Here is an 18,007-nt window from a genome sequence, read left to right on the forward strand (position 1 = left end):
TCCACCAGCTACCTTCTCCTTCTTCCGGAAGCAAGTTTCCTTTCCTAATATCTTCTACGTCACGAAACACTTCTGTCTCGACTTTCACTTCATGGTCCTTCTCTGCCCCCCACCCCCCCGCTTCCTTTACCTGGTCCCCTTACCTTCTTGTGGAGCTGAATTCAGCAATGATTTCCTCACTCTATTCCAAACCCAATGACCCCCTTCTTCTTGACCTGCACTCAGGACACTCACCCCTACTCCACACAGATACATTCCTTGATCTCACTCCATCCTCTAGCGATTGCCTCTTCCCATCCCCCTTCCCGTCCACCATTCTCAAAGTGCTCACGTTACCTGAGCATGCTCCCCTTAACCACTTTCTTTTCTCTAACAAAGTCCCCCTCGTCTATTCTACTGAAGCATCACTTTATACGATTACAGGTGAACTGATAGCCAGGGCCCACGGGTTTCCCACAGACCCCTTTCTCTCTGGAGTGTCTGGCGTTGTTGACTGTGACCACCATCTTGTGACTTTCCCCCTTGGTCCTCTGAGCTGCTCAATCACCTTGAATATGCACCTGGATGTGAACAGGCATTTATGAGGATGGACAAAAGGGATGCGGGTAGAGTTCCATGGGTGAACAACTCACTGGAAGAGTCCATCCAAAGGGTACTAATTACTGGAACCTGGAAGGAGGTGTGGAGTGGCATACCGTGGGACTTTGAGCTCAGTCTTGCCTGTCCAACATTTTTATCGATGACTTGGATGAGGGCACATAAAGTCTGCTTATCAAATTCTGAAAGGGCAGACGGTTGGAGGACCACAGATAAACAAGGGTTTCAACCCCAGAGTTTAAAAAGGGGACTTCAGAGCCAGTGATGACTCGAAAGGTGAAATGCCTCACGGACAGCTAGGAATTCCTTCCCTTGGATCCCAGAGGCAAGCGAGGTTTGGCGGAGATTTTGTTTACCAGCTTCAAACGTGCAAAGGCTGAGCGGCTGCAGTCAATACCCATCCCAAAGAGAATTAATCTACAGCACAAGGCTGCCAGTAAGAATGCAGGCCACAAGTGTGTCATCTACACTGAGGGGGAGGTGGTTCTGCTCTGTTCCTGTTCAGGACCCTTCTGTGCTGTGCCATCACCCAGGGTGGACCTCAGGAGCATCACAAAAAGAGCAGGACACCAGGAACCACCCAATGGAGATTCATGAGTTCTGAGAGAAGATGGGTGATGCCTGTTCTAGGGAGCCCTGAGGAGTCCCCAAGACAGAAAACCGATGAGGACTCCACTGGTGGGAGATTCTCTCCCCATCAGAGCTATCCACAGGTGGAGCAGCCAACTTTTGGATTCTGCTCCCTTGGGCTTCAATGCCTTGTGTGGCCCTTTCAGTGGGAGACTGGAGGGAACTCAGCACCTCAAAGATGACCACTAGGGCCCTTTCAACTGAGATACTGTGGGAGGGATACAAGATAGTTCTCAACTCCTTTGTAACTGGGAGACCTTTGGTGGGGATCCCATGGTGGGGATTCCAAGACTGGCTCCAGGCTCTCAAGAGAATAAGTGCCACAATCAAATAGCAATGTCTGCCCTAGGGCAAGGAAGGGTGCATGTGGCATACTTGCCATCTGTTTACCAAGCTCAACTATAGTATTCTTTCTAGATTTTTAACCACTGCTTCTTTTTCTCCTCTCTGGCTCCTCTTCATGTGTTCATCAGGGAAGCAGATTCCAGGTTTAGTTTATGGTCCTCCAGACCCCCTCACCACCTCCAAGTGTTCATTTACTTCCAAACCTTAGACAGTCACTTCCAATACATGTGGTCAATCATCAAATCTGTATTTCTGAACCCAAAACCCAATCATTTTGGAATTTTTAAATGCCCACAGATACTCTTTGAATATTTTGTCCTCACATCAAATTTAAATGCATAAAATAGATCTGCCATAATCGTCAAATGCTCCTCTTTGAGTTTTGCTATTTCTGTTAACGGTTACAATGCTATTTCTAGTCATAAAACTTCAAAATCACCCAGATTCCACCCTCTCCCTCTTCCCACTGCCATCTAATCAGTTATAACATTGCTTAGCAATATCCCCCAATCTGTACCTTTCTCTCCATTTCCTTCTACTTTCAGCCCTCGCCTGTTTCACTGGCTCTGGCTCAGAATGAACACATTGCTCAGAGTTTACTGTGCAACAGATTTGCACTATTGCCCCCTGCACCAACACGTGAGCACTTCTCCATTGGCCTGGGCTTGGCTTCCAGGGCTGTGTGTGGTGTGGGCCAGCCTTTCCTGCCAACCAGACTGCCCCACAATATGGCAGACAAGATATGTGGAAGGACCTTCCCTACAAAACATACTTCTTATTGCATTCTTGGAACTGCAGGAAGGTGGAATCTCCAAGCCCTAAGCCCACCCTCTCTCTCCCCATCCAAATCAAACCCATGAGTTGAAACCAGAACTGTGAGCACTAAGCGCTGAATACCTGCATAAGTGAAGACTATCCTAAGGGATGAACCCTTTTGGTGGCAAAATGAATAAGGTCACAATAAGGTGGGAGAGAGAAACCTGAGTCCCACATCCAGCAATCCTGGAAAGAATGGAGCTACAGGGGCTCTGGGTCTGCAAAGCCCCCTTGGCTTCTGGCACCTTCTCAGAACAAAAGCATTCCACAGGCAAAGATCAACCATATATGAACCCAAACCAAAGACACCAAACACACAGGAAACAGGACAGAGGACTTAGATCAAAGAATTACAGACACAGAATTTAAAATAACCATGGGTGAATTGTTTAAAGAAAGAAAAAAATAAAATCACCTAAATTTTCAAGCAGAAGGAGACCATGGAAATTGACCAGGGCAGATCAGAAAAAATGGTAGATCTTTTGGAAATTCCAAAAATTATTGTTAAAAAAAACAAAACCCTCCACGGATGGGTTAAAAGAGGAGCTGGGTGAGAACTGTTGAGCAGGATGACAGATCTGGAGAAACTAGTTAAAATGCAGAAGAGACAACAAGGAGGGTGGATGATATGAAAGAAATGATGAGGTGTAGAGAAGAGTTGCAGGGTATAACATACGTCTAACTGCCAGCCAAACAGTGAGAATTTTATAGGACTGTTGAATGATGTGGAGGTCTAGATACAGGAAACACAACCTTTACCAAGAGGGCTTATGACAAGGAGAACCATACCATGAGTCTACGAAACTGGAAAACTGAAGACAAAGAGAGGCTCTTAAGAACATGAAGCAAGAAAAGGCAGACTGCTCTTAAACAAATGCTAGTCACAAGGATGACAGATTTCTCAAGAGCAACAAAGCTTCAAGATAGAGGAATAATATCCACAAAGTCCTGAGAAAAAATAATGTCAGTCTAGAACTGGGATCCAGGAAAACGCTCTTTCAAGAACAAGAGTGGAATAAAGATATTTTTCATACAAAAAAATGGCAACAGCTCATTATCAATAGACCTTCACTAAAGGAACTACCAAAAGATACACTTCAGAAGATTCTAGAAAGAGGCTTAGAGCTAGCAGGGTTGGTGAGCAATGAATAGATAAATACATAGATACATCTAAACAAAAATGATATCAAATACTACTCATAATAATGTCTAATGTGGGGAAGGTACAAAATACCAGAGAAATAAGTGGAGGTGAGGACACCGGAGTTAAGATGTTGTAGGACTTTCAACCATTCCACAGGGGAGTTAAGAAGTAACTTCAGGTTTTGGTAAAATATCAGAGTTAACCTTTATAAGAAAAGAAGCAGAATGGATAACTTGCTAACCAGAAAAGGGGGAAAAAAGTTAATAAGAAAAATAAATAAGATTAAATCTCTTATCAAACTAGGAATAGAAGGGAGCCCCCTTATCTTGGACAAAGAGTACCTCTCCAAACCCAGAGCATCATAATTCTTAAGGATGAAATGTGAGAAGCAATCATTTCACATCAGTTAAGGGTACTCCAGGCAAAGATGCCCACCGTATCAGCCTTCGCTCAACCCTAAACACCAGTGCAGTAAGACAACACAGGGGAATGAAAGGTCTAAGGACTGGAAAGATAAAGGCACGGAATCGTCTTTCACAGGCTATGTGATTATTTACATTGGAGATCCCAAATAATCTACAAATTATGAGAAATAACAGCAGTTAGTAAATGGGCGAGATAGAAGACCAATATAATGAAACAATTGTACTTCTGTAGACTATGATCAAACAGACATCATCTTCAAATACATCTGTTTACAAACATATTTCCCTCCATCAGTGAGGTAGGGAAAGAGAGCTACAAAGAATTGTCAATAAGGCAGACAATTTCCTAAAAGCCACAACGTCAAGGACCACTTGGCACCTGCAGTCACAGGTGGTAAAGAGAGGACCCCACAGTGCGTTTCGAGGTGATAGATCAACCAAAGGGTGTGAAAGTGGCTGGCGCGGTTTCACACCTCCTCTCCTGGAAGATGAAACCCTGGCTGGGTCTGCTGATTCTGATGAAATGCCCATAAGGCTCAACGGAGCAAAGAGCAAAGGGATGCAGGACATCCTGTGACTCGAGTCTACTGGACCCCAGCTTCCAAGGAAAGGCATTGGATTGGATTGGATTGGAAAGGGGAGCCCAAAGAACAGGCCTGAAGGACCCTGGAAGGCACAACTAAGTTTCACGCCCCAATTAAGAACCAACTGCACAAACACCTGCAATCCGACCCATCTGGGACAGTTCTCCTTTTAGACGGGGTGTCCTATGGGATGACTGTGACCTGGAAAGGCACACAATTACCGAAATAATGAAGACGTGCATCCAGACACACACAGCCAATACTTCAGTGACAAAGTGTGGTACAATCCTAAATTCCGTAATCACTGTGACAATCCGTGTGCGTGTTGCCTGTTTTTAAGGTGTATGGGGCACATACAGAGAAGGGATTCAGTGACAGGACAGGTAGGAACACTGGGACTTGTATGCAAGGCTATTCAGTCTGAGCAAGAGCTCGGGGACACTGATCACCAGTTGTTTGGGGAATTTTCGTGTGTTGACTGAATGGCTCAGCCTGACCCCAGCAGAGGCAGAAGATGCCCCTCCAGTCTTGTCCATGTAGGGTCCCGCCATGGCTCCCAATCAGAGAGGCAGTGGCGCCTTTGACCTGAGCCAGCCTCTCCCAGGTGGGCCACACTGATGGGGCTCCTTGCTCAACTGCGACTGCTAACACCTGGGCTACCTGGAGTGGGGTCCAGCCCACCGTGGAGAAGATAGGGAACCCCCCATGCTGTCTCAGTGCAGATGCAGTCCCACCAGGGTGCTACTGAGCCTTCTTTAGGATTTCAGGCTCTAGCAAAGATGTCTTTATAAGGAGCTGGGCAGCTGGCAGGCCTCACTTCCTGAGGAAGGGCCTAAGATCTGTGCATGAGTCTAGAAGCAATCTACACTACCATCACCGAATGGAATCCAGCTTATGCTCAGCACATCATGCGTTCACCAGGATCCTGTCTTTGTGTGGCTTTTTTTTTTTTTGATGGTGGGTAACATGTGAATACCTACAGACACAGTGAAAATTTCAGAACTGAATCCTATCTGCTATATGACTTGTCTGCCTGCCAAGACTAAAAAAAAAAAAACAAGGATTATAGAGCAATTGTATTTTTAATTATGTTACATATCACTTCATGAAGGAATACTTAGTTTTCTTTGTAATGAATTTATTGCATGGAATAATAAATACAAAAATACTACCGGGCTCCAATTATGTGTCAGGAAAAATGCTAGGACTTTACAGACGTTATCTCACTTATTTTCCTCTCTTAAAGTGACCAGCAGCACTCTTTCTCCATTTCTTAAAAACAAACTAACATTAAAAAAAAAAGCGCGAGGCTGACCCAGTGGGGTAGGGGTTAAGTTCAGTGTGCTCTGCTTTGGTGGCCTGGGGTTTGTGGGTTTGGGTCCTGGGTGTGGACCTACACGGATCATCAAGCCATGCTGTGATGGCAATCAACATACAAAATAGAGAAAGACTGGCATGGATATTAGCTCAGGGACAATCTTGCTTAAGCAAAAAGAGGAGGACTGGCAACAGGTGTCAGCTCAGGGCTGATCTTCCTCACCAAAAAAAAAAAAGCTCCCCTAGGGTGTCTAATGGGAGCTGGAAGGGTCTCCCCACTTCCCAGTGACTCTTTCTGTTATTTTCCCTTACTCCTGATATCAGAGGATCAAGGTGGGGGATCTTTTAAAAGTAGTTTTCCCAGAAATCTCTAACCAGCTTGTCACTAGCATCGTATTTCTTTTTAACGGGTCATATCTGGAGGATGTTGAGGGATGTGAGGACTGGCTGTTGGAAAGCCTTTCTACTGCTGTCATCAAGGTTCCTGTGACACGGTGCCATAATGTGGTAGTCATGAGCCAGGGACTTTCCAGCTGCCATCTTCCTAGGTGTCCGGCTCTGTGGCCAGTGACTGCCCAGCATGGGAGGAGGGATGGTCCTCTCTACACCAGGACAGTCAGAGCATGTGATGCTCTTGGCCACTCAGATCTGGTCCAGTAGGGGACACAAGATCAAGTGTCCTCCAGGTTTTCATATGTGAGTTGGGGCCCCTTCTCCTCTTATCTGGGATCTGTCAAGACACAGCCTACAGGTGCAGGTGGCTTTGCCCCCTCCACAGGAGGGGAAACCTCTGCTACCCAGGCCATGACCTGTGGACAGGTGAGGATGCTGCTGACCAGCAGAGCGAAGCAGGGATGGGAGGTTCCTGGGGGCAGGCATTCCTGCAGCCACCTCTAGCCGTCTGCCCTCCACTTGGTTGCACGAGCCAACCTATTCTCCCAGTCTGCCGAAACCTCTTTAAACCGGGCTTCTGTCACTTCCAAACTCAGTCCTGACTAATCTAGCGGAGAAGGGACCTATGCCTGGTGGGAAGCTCCAATGTGATGCCTGCTCATCTTATGAGCTCAGTACCCGGTAAACCTCTACCGCGAATGCTGGCTTCCACTTCTGTATCATTGCAGGGACAATTCCCACTCACTAAGGAAACAGCTAGGAGACTTCTGGACCCCAATATTTTCCCTTCTTCTGTACGACAGAACATTAACACGTTCCTCCTCAGGTTCACAGAAGAACTGCTATCCCATGACACAGCCTTACTCAAATCACCGATGGACCAGGATTCCATCACATCCTGGAGTGATACTGTGATGCTATTCTAGTTATCAGCAACTAGATAAACAACGATAAAAACAATAATGGGAAGCATGAGGCCAACCAGTCAGAAAAGACAGACTGGGCCATATTCTTCATTGCCACCCTCACTGAAAACGTGAAGCATGAGCCTCGGACGGTGAGAACGTGCCGTTGCTGTCCATTTTACTCATACCAACCTATTCTTAGACACGAGGACGGCGGCTTATGCTTCGTTCATTCTGTAAAGCTAGAATTCCGGACGCAGAAAGTCCTGATGACATCCACGCTACAGGCGTGTTCCTTAGTGTTTAGACGCACACGTGATCAGCACAACGCGATCCCCCAGCCCCTCGACAATGAAAACTCAAAGCGCCACCACGCCCCAAGCCTGAAATAAAGAACGGCGTTGTTTCCCAGCGTGACATTCCAGGGCTGAGCTGTTTCATAAAGTTTTGTGATTGGGCTCACAGGGAATTAAACAGTTTTCCGTGTTTAACGGTTAGCTGTGGAAAGGTCCACTATAATAGTATTTTAGCACCATGAACCTGTCGAAATCAACCTGCCCAATTATTCCAAACGACATTAATAACACCGGATATTACACTAATTGCGTCCAGTTTCTATGCAGACGAGGCCCCACGGGGCTAATTTTGCCTCCTCAGGGGCAAGCAACACAGCCATCGCGCTGATTTCACAAGGAATCCCTTCTCATTACACAAGGCTGGGCTGTCAAACTTTTTTTTTTTTTAAAGGTTAATGGGCCAATCAGTCATCAATTATTTTTGCAGAATCCTAGCAGACAAAGGGTTAAAGAGCCCAAAGCAGCTGCCACTGTTGTACGTTGGGAAGTTGTTTGGAGCAGGAGACATCTGACAAGGAGGCCTTTGGGGGCAGCGGGTGAAAGGGGAGGAGAGCCGGACAGAGGTGCACCTCTGGTTCACTGGTGGATTCAGGGGATGGAACGGTGGCACTGTGCTTCTGCAAAGACCAAGAGGATCCAGGCGCTTGGGCCCAACCGAGGCACCATGGCTCCAAGAGGTCTGTGAGATGCCGGGGCAACACGGACAATGACGCCGAGCAGATTTGTTTCTCTTCTGAATTTAGAAGGGCTCCACGTGTCTGTACAGGTTGCTCACTCCAAGGTGCTCATTGGCTGGATGAGGAATCTGAGTCCATTTTCCCGGCTCCCCTACACACCTGGAACCCAGACCCCTGAGGACCAGTCCTAGCCATGAGGCCAAGCGTCCTTCTCGACATATTTAATGACAAATGTGATGAAAATGCGTCATCTAAACTGTGCAGAGACGAATGTTTAGTATGGAGGACAGACATGTTCACTTGCACAGGGGGCCCATATGAGTCCAGGATCCGTATAGCCCAGAGGTGTCCAGGGGGTCACCGTTTAAAAATGACCTAACAGTGAGATAGCCAAGGCTGGCCCGGAAGCAGCCGTCCTCTCCACTTCTGACTTCTGTTGTTAGAGGATTAAGGACGTTTGTCTTAGGATCCACCACAGGACCCCGATGAATATGTCAACGGCAACTGAAACCTTTGGCCAAGTCATTTCTTCTCATTAACAAGGGAGTATTAGCAACAGGTTTCTCGCACTTTCTGCCTGAAGCTCCACGCTGTCTTTTCTTCATGTCCTTCAGGTTTGGGTGTCCGCTCTCCTGTCTTTCTTGCTTTGCCATCTACTCACTGGGAGCCCATGAGCAGACCATTTCACCCTTTGATCTCAGCTTTATCTACAAGGGAGGCGCCAGGCTGGGCTGGGATGACAAAGGCGTGTGGTCCCTCCCCTTGTTTTGCCAGGAAAGAACTTCCTGATTCCCAAGAGCCTGATGCAGCCTCAGAATCCTGCCTAACACAATTCTCCAGGTAGCCACTAACAGTTTACCAAACCTGGAAACTGAGATGGAACGTATCTGCTATTTGCCACATCTCTGGGTCTACTGCAATCTATGAGATAATGCAAGGCTATAGCATAAAGAGCCCAGGGTTTTATGCTAATTTTTTTGAGCCATACGTTTTATAAAATCAACATTTCTGCTTTCAAAGCATATATTAAGTAGGCATGTGGTTTAGATATTTTACTCAATTATGATGAAAACCACACATATTTAAGATTTCAGCCCAAACCCACCATAACATAAAAAGTTCATTTTTATTTATTTTCAATATTTCTCCCATTTTTTAGGAAAAGATAAATGTGAAGGAAAGCCTGAAGAATATGGTCCAGGATTGTGCAGAACCAAGACCCATGGCAAAAAAAATAATATATATAAGAACACTCCCTCCTCCCATTTGAGAAGTTAATTTTAAACAAAAAGCAAAAAGTCGTTACTTCTGGTCATTATAAACACATGCAGTTCATGGTTCTCAGGTAAATATTTCTGCAAGCTCTGAATCTGGCAAACATCTTTGTTTAGCCCAGAGTCCAAGAGAGGTGTCGGACTGTGGCTTAATTCAGGAGAAGAGCAGAATTAATTCTGTGAAGGAGCGAGTCCCCAGAGGGAGGTCACAAAGTTAGGAATGCTTACTGCTAACTGTTGTCACGGGGCATTCTCAGGAAGTGCAAAGGTTTTTATTTTCGGAACACACTCGAAGGAGCTGGGAGAGCAGTCTGAGAGCCAGGCGTCAAGAAACTCCATTCTGTTAGCTCTGGCTTCCAGACCGCAGGGCGCCACGCATTGCTTAAATGAAGGAGAGCGCCTAAAACAATGCTCTTGAAAAAAATAATCGGATCCCAAACTGAAAACCTTTCAGGATGCAGAAAGTGGATGTGTTCACATGTTTGCTGGCTCTTGCTCACGATCCAGGCAGCCCCTGAAAGCCCAAGGACCAAGCTTTTGGTTGAGAAAGAAAAACCAGAGGCCTCTGTTGTAATTTATCTAGTTACTAAGCAGTCCTCTGTCTGTTTACCATGTTACTCACACTAACTTAGAGTATGCATCACTTTTCAGAGTCCCCACTCTCCTGAGACGGACATGTGGGCTCTGCCATGCTGGGTGGGCCCAGAGCTTCTTCCTCTCGAGTTGAGGGTGGCAATCGAGACGGGCATGTGGGTTCATCAGACCCCCCTCGGAGCCCTTCACCGCCCACAGGTCTTCTCTCCAAGTGCTGCTTGATGCTCTGATGACCGTCAAACCGTCATCCTTAAGTCGAGGGCTGGAAAAGCAAGCCATCTTGCTTCTTTCCCCAAAACGTCAATTCTGAGTTGTTTCCCATGAAAGGGCTTCTCAAATCTGAAATTATCTGCATGAGTTCTTAACCTGTGCCGTTCATCACCGACCGGGGCCTGCTTTGGCTGATTCTGCCCTGAACGGATACCTTCAACAGGCCTAAAGATGGTTCCGTGGATACTCCACACAGAGTGTGGTCTTGGAGTTATTTTCCTATTAATTAAGTCTTTACAACAATTTAACAGCAACCACCGTGGTCACCCTTGCCATGTGCCCAGCTCTGCAGGAAGGGCGTCGTTGGCTTCACTTAATTTCTTTTTCAATTATCCTTCGAGGTAGGTTTTATGGTCTCCATTTTAGAGAAAGAAAACTAAGCGGTAAGTCATCCAAATTCGCACAGCTGGGAAGTGGCAGGGCTGGGAGCGGATCCAGGCATGTCTGATTCCAGAGCCAAATTTCCACATCTGATGATTCTTTTGAGGATGATGGTAAATGGGACTGGGAAAGCTAGTTTTAAAAGTCTGGGAAAAAAAGAAGCTTGATTTTAAATTTCCTCTTGCACTTTCAGGAAAACATTTCTTGTCGAATTTCTGCTCCTCGCTATGCAAATGATGCTCAAGCATTTGAATTTTCTTTGAATGACAATTTGTGGCACTCCTGACATTAGGCAAGGAGAGCAGTGGGTGTGGGCACTGTATTCCGCGCCTCTATCTCTGTTAACTCACTGACTCCTCCCAACCTGTGCAGCGGGCGTCATCTCCCCAGTTGACAGATGGGGAAATCGAGGTACAGAGAGGGCACGTCCATGACCCAAGGTTCGAGCTAAGAAATGGAGGAGCAAGAACTGGACCAATTCTATCTGGTTCAAGGGTCTGGGCTCAAAACCACTGTCTATACTGCCGCTCACAAACACAAGGTGTGCAGAATTTCTGATCCAGAATCCAAGTTTGACAGCATGTGCAATGATTTAGAAGAAGAAAAACGCCGCCTGAGTGTGGAAGGCAGCCTCAGAGGGTGGGCCCCGCGGGCACGCGGAGCCTTGGGAACGCTGCTGGGACATCTCGGGGTGGACCAGACACTGCAGGGAGTCCTTCAGAAGGACAGCACGACTGTCACACCTGCTAGGGCAGAGCAGCCTTTGTCCCCCACCGGTGGTGACGGCTGTCTGCTGAGCGTCATGGCCCCACGGGGCATCCACACCTCTCCGCTGAAGCCCAAGAGTACTCCGTGCTCGTTGCTGAGCCCACATCCGGGCTTCAGCCTGTGGCTCCGACCCCAATGCCCAGCCTGGTCTCCACATGCCACTGTGCTTTCCTGGCGCTCCTGACTGCCCTTCTCTGTGTCTCGGTTTCTCCTTTTGTAAAATGTGGAGGATGTGATCTCCCTCAGGGATTGCCAGGGAGTTACAGGACAGGATGCCAGGAAATTTCTCAGCGCTGTGGTCGCAGGGGTCCTGTCAAGTCCCATAGATCATGAAGCCTTTCCTGAACCCCTAAATTGAATGTAGCTTCGCTCTCCACTAAACCTGCAGGGCACCCAGGGCCTCATTCGGAACTTATCCTCCCTCACTCTGCATCAGATCTTTGTCTGACATCCCCTGGGCTGACCGTCAGCCTTTCCCCTCTCTGTCTGCCCGGACCCAGCACAGGGCATGGTGTGCCACGGCAGGAACCCGAGACCCGGGCAGGCTCATCACTCCGACTTGTGAGTGTGTGAGCATGTGCCTGTAATTTAACTCAACTCGAATGAGGTGGACATCTCAGAACTGGGACTATGAACACCGGGTGGTGGAGAGAGAGGCCACTGACTGAGGCCTGCCATTTGGAAGGGCTGCTCACGTGTGCTCACAGGAACAGGGAACATCTTGCCTGTCCAGTGGAGGAAGGGCGTGTGGGGCACTGATACAGGTCTGAGACACGCAGAGTGTCTGCCACCCATGTTCTCCAACAGGAGACTTGTTTTTCTCCACGGCAGGGCCTGTTTGGGACCACAGTGTCTGGGGACCTCTGAGTCCATTCTCTTGTGCAGCTGTGGCCGCAGGGAGGCATTCCAAATGGGTTTCACAGGTTGTCTCTGGCGCAAGTTCCAGATGCACAGAAATGGACCTCGACAGACAGGGCTGCACTGGGACTTCGGGCTAACGCTGAACCTGGCGAGTACTTGGGTGTAAGCGTCATCTACAGTGTAAAGCGGCCTGTTCAGCTCATATAACGCAGGTGGGCCTGGCACCCCAAGAAACGACCTTTATTTCCCAATACATCTCTCTTTTCCCTATTTATGCTTTATCAAGACAAGATAGTGCTTGCTTCCATAAGAGCAAAGGGAGCTTAAACACCCCTGAAAGAGTCCACATCTTCACCCAGCTCAACGTGGATGATAACCTGGTCTGTCTCCAGCTGTGCAGGGCAAGGTGAGGCCCAAGGACAAGCCCATGGACTCCATAATGCGCCCTGGGCTGCCGCTCCGAACAAGCCAACAGGCCTCCCTTCCCTGTTTCCTTCTACACGAGGTCCCCCCTCCTGCTAGTTCTCTGTGTTCTTTCACAGAAAAAAGTCCATCATGGAGCTGACATTCCCAAGTGGAGCCTCAGCCCCTTGGTGTTGAAATTTGTTTTTCCCTTGGGTTAGAAGCTATAAAGGGGAGAATCACATCGTGAATATACCTTCCACTTTATAGGCTTCTGAGATCGAAAAATTAAAGTTGCATTCTTGTTGAAGGAACTCAAATTTCACCAACCTTGGGGAAGAGTTTAATTTTTATAAAGTAACAAAGATTTGAAAATTAGTACGATAAAATATATACAAATTAGCTTTCCATCTAGGTTTCAGAGATAAGTTGCCCTAATGGACAGACAAAAGCAGAAGAGAATTATTTTTGTTTTCTAAGCTTGTATGTGTGTTTCTCTAATTAGTTCTAACTTGTTTACATCCACGCTGACATTGACCATGAGGATCCGAGAACAGGTTCTGGAGTTGGGAGAGCTGGGCATACGTCCAACACGCTAGCTATGTGTCCTGCAGAAAATCACTTGACTTGACTAAACCCCAATTTCTGTAGCATAATACCTACCTGGCAGGGGACTATGAAGATTAAATGAGATAGTGCAGTCCTGGGACCAGAACAGAGTGGACTTAAGAGAAAAAGGGCTTTGGAACGAGACCATCGGGTTCAAATCTTGCTCCTGCCCTTCTCTCACCAACCTGAGACGCAGGCAAGTCCCACAATGTCTGAGCTGCACTCTCCAGATTTGGAAAGTGGGGTGCGGACACCCTTCCTCTGGGCTGTGCTGAGGACCACACCAATGCATGGACACGCAGCTTGGACAGTGCCTGGCTCACAGCGGGGCCCTCCTCTTACTCCTAAAACTCAAGTTCCAGCTCTCTCCACAGGAAACGCTGTAGTCAACTGGAGTTTTGTGTTTTGTGGGTACAACTAAATAAACTAGTCAAGTAGCACACTTTACAGAGTACCCCACTTGGGGATGGGTCCATTTAGTATAACACTCAAGGCCTCAGGTTAGAACAAAAGTTAGAATGTTCAGGATATGAATTTTCATACAGGATCATGTTAGAGACGTCCAAAGTCTGGAAATCAGAAAGGCATTTTGAGAATTTATTTTATATACGTATATGAATTCAGTAATATACAACTAAAAGCCATATGAATCGACTTTGTGTGCACAGATCTTCATCTTAAACGAAACCCAAAGTAAATGAAGAAAGATCACGTTGCTTAATTGAAAATTCATAAATGTAACTGAAACCGAACAGGAGTACAAGAAGACGTGAGGGAGAACTGGTTTTGGGGCCATTCTTGACTCCAATCTCCCCAGGGCTGCCTTTAGTAGCTGCTGGCAGTCGGCTGAGGGACCCCAACTCTAACTGGTTAACTGGTATTTGTGGATTTCAGAGAGCAGCTAGCATCACCCACCACCCAGGGCAGATGCCGCAGGTTACCTGATTGGCCGAGGCTGACCAGTCCCCACTTCTGCAAATCGTCACACCTGTTGTGAGCTGCAGCCCACCGGGGTCTCCAGGAAGGCTCCATGAGTGAGTCTGAGGGGGAGCTGTCTGCCCTCAAGGTTAAGGAGCCAAAGTGTGTGCCTCCTTCTTGCCCCCAACTTTGTATGCAACCCCACGTAACACCGGACATCACGTCTCTTCTCTTTTAGGGCCAAAAGTCAACAAACAAATTTGTTGTGACAAATGCACACACACACGAAAGAAAAACATATTTGATAAGGACAGAGGGAACAGAAACGAGCTTCACCCTAAGTTGAAAAACTAACATTAAAAAGCAGTGAATGAGTATATTTAATACTCTTTAAAGTACAACCAAAAAAATGCTATTGCATGTGAGTGTTGCTAAAATCCTCTTATTTTTCTCTTTCATTTTGTCTTTCTTGAGTGAACACTTTGAAAGAAGACACCAAGGGGGTCAGGCTCCATTGGTACCTTAACAGACGACAGTTTCCCCTTGAGGAATGAAAAGAAAATTATGATTAAAAACAGGTCTTTAACAAGCCATCGTGAAAATGTAGTTTTGTTTTCCAGATTCATTTTTTTTTTTTTCTGGCTGAGAGCAGGGCTTTCAGCGACCAGACAGGAGTAATTGTGAAAGGAAGAAAAAAAGGATGTGATATAAATCAGGAAAGGTTAATGATCAGGATGTGAAGAGAGGGGACTTGTTTACAGAAATCGCGTGCAATTTAAAATTTACAAGAGATTTAATGCCACTGCTTGGCAATCGCTAAAATCAACAGCCCAGAAAACAGTGACATTAAGAAAAATATTACAGTTATAATCATCCCCAAATAAGTCAATTAGTGTTAGGGCACGAGCTTGTGATTACTTGACCCATTTGGCTTGCACTTAACTGAAAAAAAATGTCCCCCTATTATACCAAGATCGCTGGATTGTGACCTATTTTGCATCACACGGATTGTACGCCAGCCTCCCTTACGAGTGCTTGGGCTGATGGTGGTGGTTTTCCTTTGCCTGGCATCAAAATAATTCTGACCCTTGACATTTGTAATCATAAAAAAAAAGAGGCAATTTATAATTGTGTTGTTCAAATGAAGGTGGGGGAAAACTCCATCTGCTATTATACAAAAGCAATGCCGGCTGTCTTCGGTGGAAAAAGCAATGCAAGTCAATTTGTGAACTTTGGCACCAGACGACCTTTAGAAACACAACAATACACTGAATTTACAAGCAATAGCAGCCCATGCAAATGACCCGGGCCTGGCTGCCTCTGGATTAGAGCTGCAGAGAGCATTATGGAGAATGCTTCCACAAAACAAATTAAGACTCTTACTTAAATGTCACGGCACACTATTGTATTTGGCTACAGATCATTACACCTGATACTAACACTTTTAAAAACTGTAATAACTTGGGAAATATTACATTGAGTGCCCACATGTATAAAGGAAAAGAAAAAAGAGGAGAAAATAGGTTCCTGAAGTAATTTAAACATCGCTACTCTATGACGGAAGGGAAAGGTCAAAATTTAAGTAAGCTGAAAGGAACATGAATGGTAAAACAAAACACACAAACAAAAAGATGAAAAGACCACAGGAATGGCTCTGCAAACACAATAAGGGTGCATGCGGCTTTGGGCGAATCACATTTCCATTTCTGCATTGGAGAGGGAGGAAGGAAGGAAGGACGGACGGACGGCGGGCAGGGGTGGGGAGAGGGGAATGTGTGGCGTTACCTTCAGTGTTGGTGCTGCTGCTGCTGTATATATTTCGCAGGCTACCAACACGGTTTAGTTTCCATGCTTTGCGTTTGGCTGCATCCCGAGAGCAGAAAGGGGTGGGGGGGAAAGAGAGAAAACAAAAAGGAAAAAAAATACAAATGAAAAGGGGAGAAAAGAAATGTCAAAGTAGCACATGAGGTCACCTCGGAGCCGTCAGTTCCCGAGAGGCACGTGGGCGCTCGGGGCCAGCCGGCGGGACCCCGGCTGCCCCGCTGTTAGCACTGAACTCAGGAACGGCGGAGGCGTGCCAGCCAGCGTCATTAGGTTTGCACAAAATCAAACAAATGCCCAGGCAAGGAAGTCCATGCATCCCTTTAGCCCACCCTGCTGGGTGTGACACGTGGCTGCTCACAACAGTGCAAAGCTGGTCTTTTCCTTGGGGGTTGGTGACATCTTTTGAAGGAGCTGTGATGCCAGCAGCCATAAGCCCTTTGATTTGGCAAAACATTGGCAGCATGTCAAATCCAAAGAGATTCTGGTGATTGGCAGTTCATGTGTGTGCTGCAGAAGGTAGGTCTGTAATACCCAGAGCTGTTAAAAAACCAAGTCTTTTTCCTCCCAGACATATTTGGATCTGGACAGTAACCTACACCAGCAAAACTCCAGCACCGTTGCTGTGGCTGAAGGGCGGAGTCCATGCTCCTTCCCAGAGGGAGGATGCTGGAGGCTTTGCCTGGAGCTCCCAGGAACCCAGAGAGCACAGCCTCCTTAAGCTCTCAGCTCACTGAAGAAAGCATCCAAGAAAAAAGATGGATACCAAGCTACCCCCAGAGGAAGTGAAACGCAGAACCCAGTTAACATGGGTGTAGCATGCCCTCCGCTCACAGTGTGTGCAGGGACTGTGTGGGGTGAGACGGGAACCCCACCTCCAAGGACACTCTTCTCCAGGGACGCATTCTCATCTCTTTGGGCCCTCACCCTTCCAACCATCGACTCAGGCATGTGGACACCTGTGGCTAATAGGTCGCTTCCTGTCAGCCCTTCAGGAGAGGTTTCACAGCTACCAGTTAAATAGCATGGCTCTATCTGAGCAAGTCTTCAGGCAAATGGGGCTGAAGACACAGCCACAGATCCACGGGCCGGCTGGACGGGGTTGCCCCATGGGCACCCACATCAGCATAGGCAGTGACGCCACAGTCACCCATTTTCCCGAAGAAGAGGCACGACCAGCCCATCTGTCGTCTCTCTCAACTTCCACAGCCAGAAAGAGGAACCGGTCAAACCTCCCATTAGGCTCTCTTTGGATAACCGTTCGCTCACCTGGGGAAGGCAGGTGTTTGCGCTTCCACAGGTGTGTCTGAGGCTCACAGAAGGAAGCAACATTGACCCTTTGGTTCACAGACTGATGTAGAAACAAGGCACGCACAGTCAAGGGTCAACTCCTGACTTAGGATGGGTTGGCTGTTCTTCCCTGCTCAGTGCTGGAGCCAAAATACTCAACCTCAAACAGTGCGGCGTAGGTCTGTGCATGCCTAGTTCTGGGGGCCACAGAATGACCCAGGGTGATGCCCATGTCCCCCCTGAGAAGTTCTGCTGCTCACGTGAATCTCAAATGCTTCTCTGCATATTGGGTTTGTTAGGAGGGACAATATAAAATCGATGCGAGGAACAGGGACACTTAGGGAAGCAAATGCAATTGTGAAACAGTACTGTATCTTCAGGACGCAAGCTTTATATTAATGACGAGAGTAAGAAATAGCTGTAACTTAGTTGTCACCTGATTTAAAACGAGAAAAAGTTAAGCTATAACTAAACACCCAGGAATTACTTTGTAGTCTGAAAACCAACAAAATAATTTAAGAAGAAAAGTAATCTCTAAACTAGTAGGCATTTACAGATGGCGACCGAGGCCCTTCTAGGGTATATGGGTCTAAATGGAATTTTTCGGGGGTGGAGAAGGTGCCTTCTCCA

General features: G+C 47.0%; 1 protein-coding gene across 14 annotated transcripts in view; it reads right to left on the reverse strand.

The window, feature by feature from the left end:
* The window catches only part of AGAP1 (ArfGAP with GTPase domain, ankyrin repeat and PH domain 1), a 559,975-nt gene that overhangs the window by 77,646 nt on the left and 464,322 nt on the right, over positions 1-18,007 (reverse strand). For 8 of the 14 annotated variants that reach the window (XM_044751550.2, XM_044751551.2, XM_070489343.1 and 5 more), the window contains one exon: positions 16,052-16,129. The exons of the other annotated variants lie outside the window; for them this stretch is intronic. In XM_044751550.2, coding sequence (XP_044607485.1) covers positions 16,052-16,129 — 78 coding nt within the window. The remainder of the gene's footprint in view (positions 1-16,051; positions 16,130-18,007) is intronic. 14 annotated transcript variants of the gene reach the window in all.

This window comes from Equus asinus, chromosome 19 (genome assembly GCF_041296235.1).
Source record: "Equus asinus isolate D_3611 breed Donkey chromosome 19, EquAss-T2T_v2, whole genome shotgun sequence".
Classification (NCBI taxonomy): Eukaryota; Metazoa; Chordata; class Mammalia; order Perissodactyla; family Equidae; genus Equus; species Equus asinus.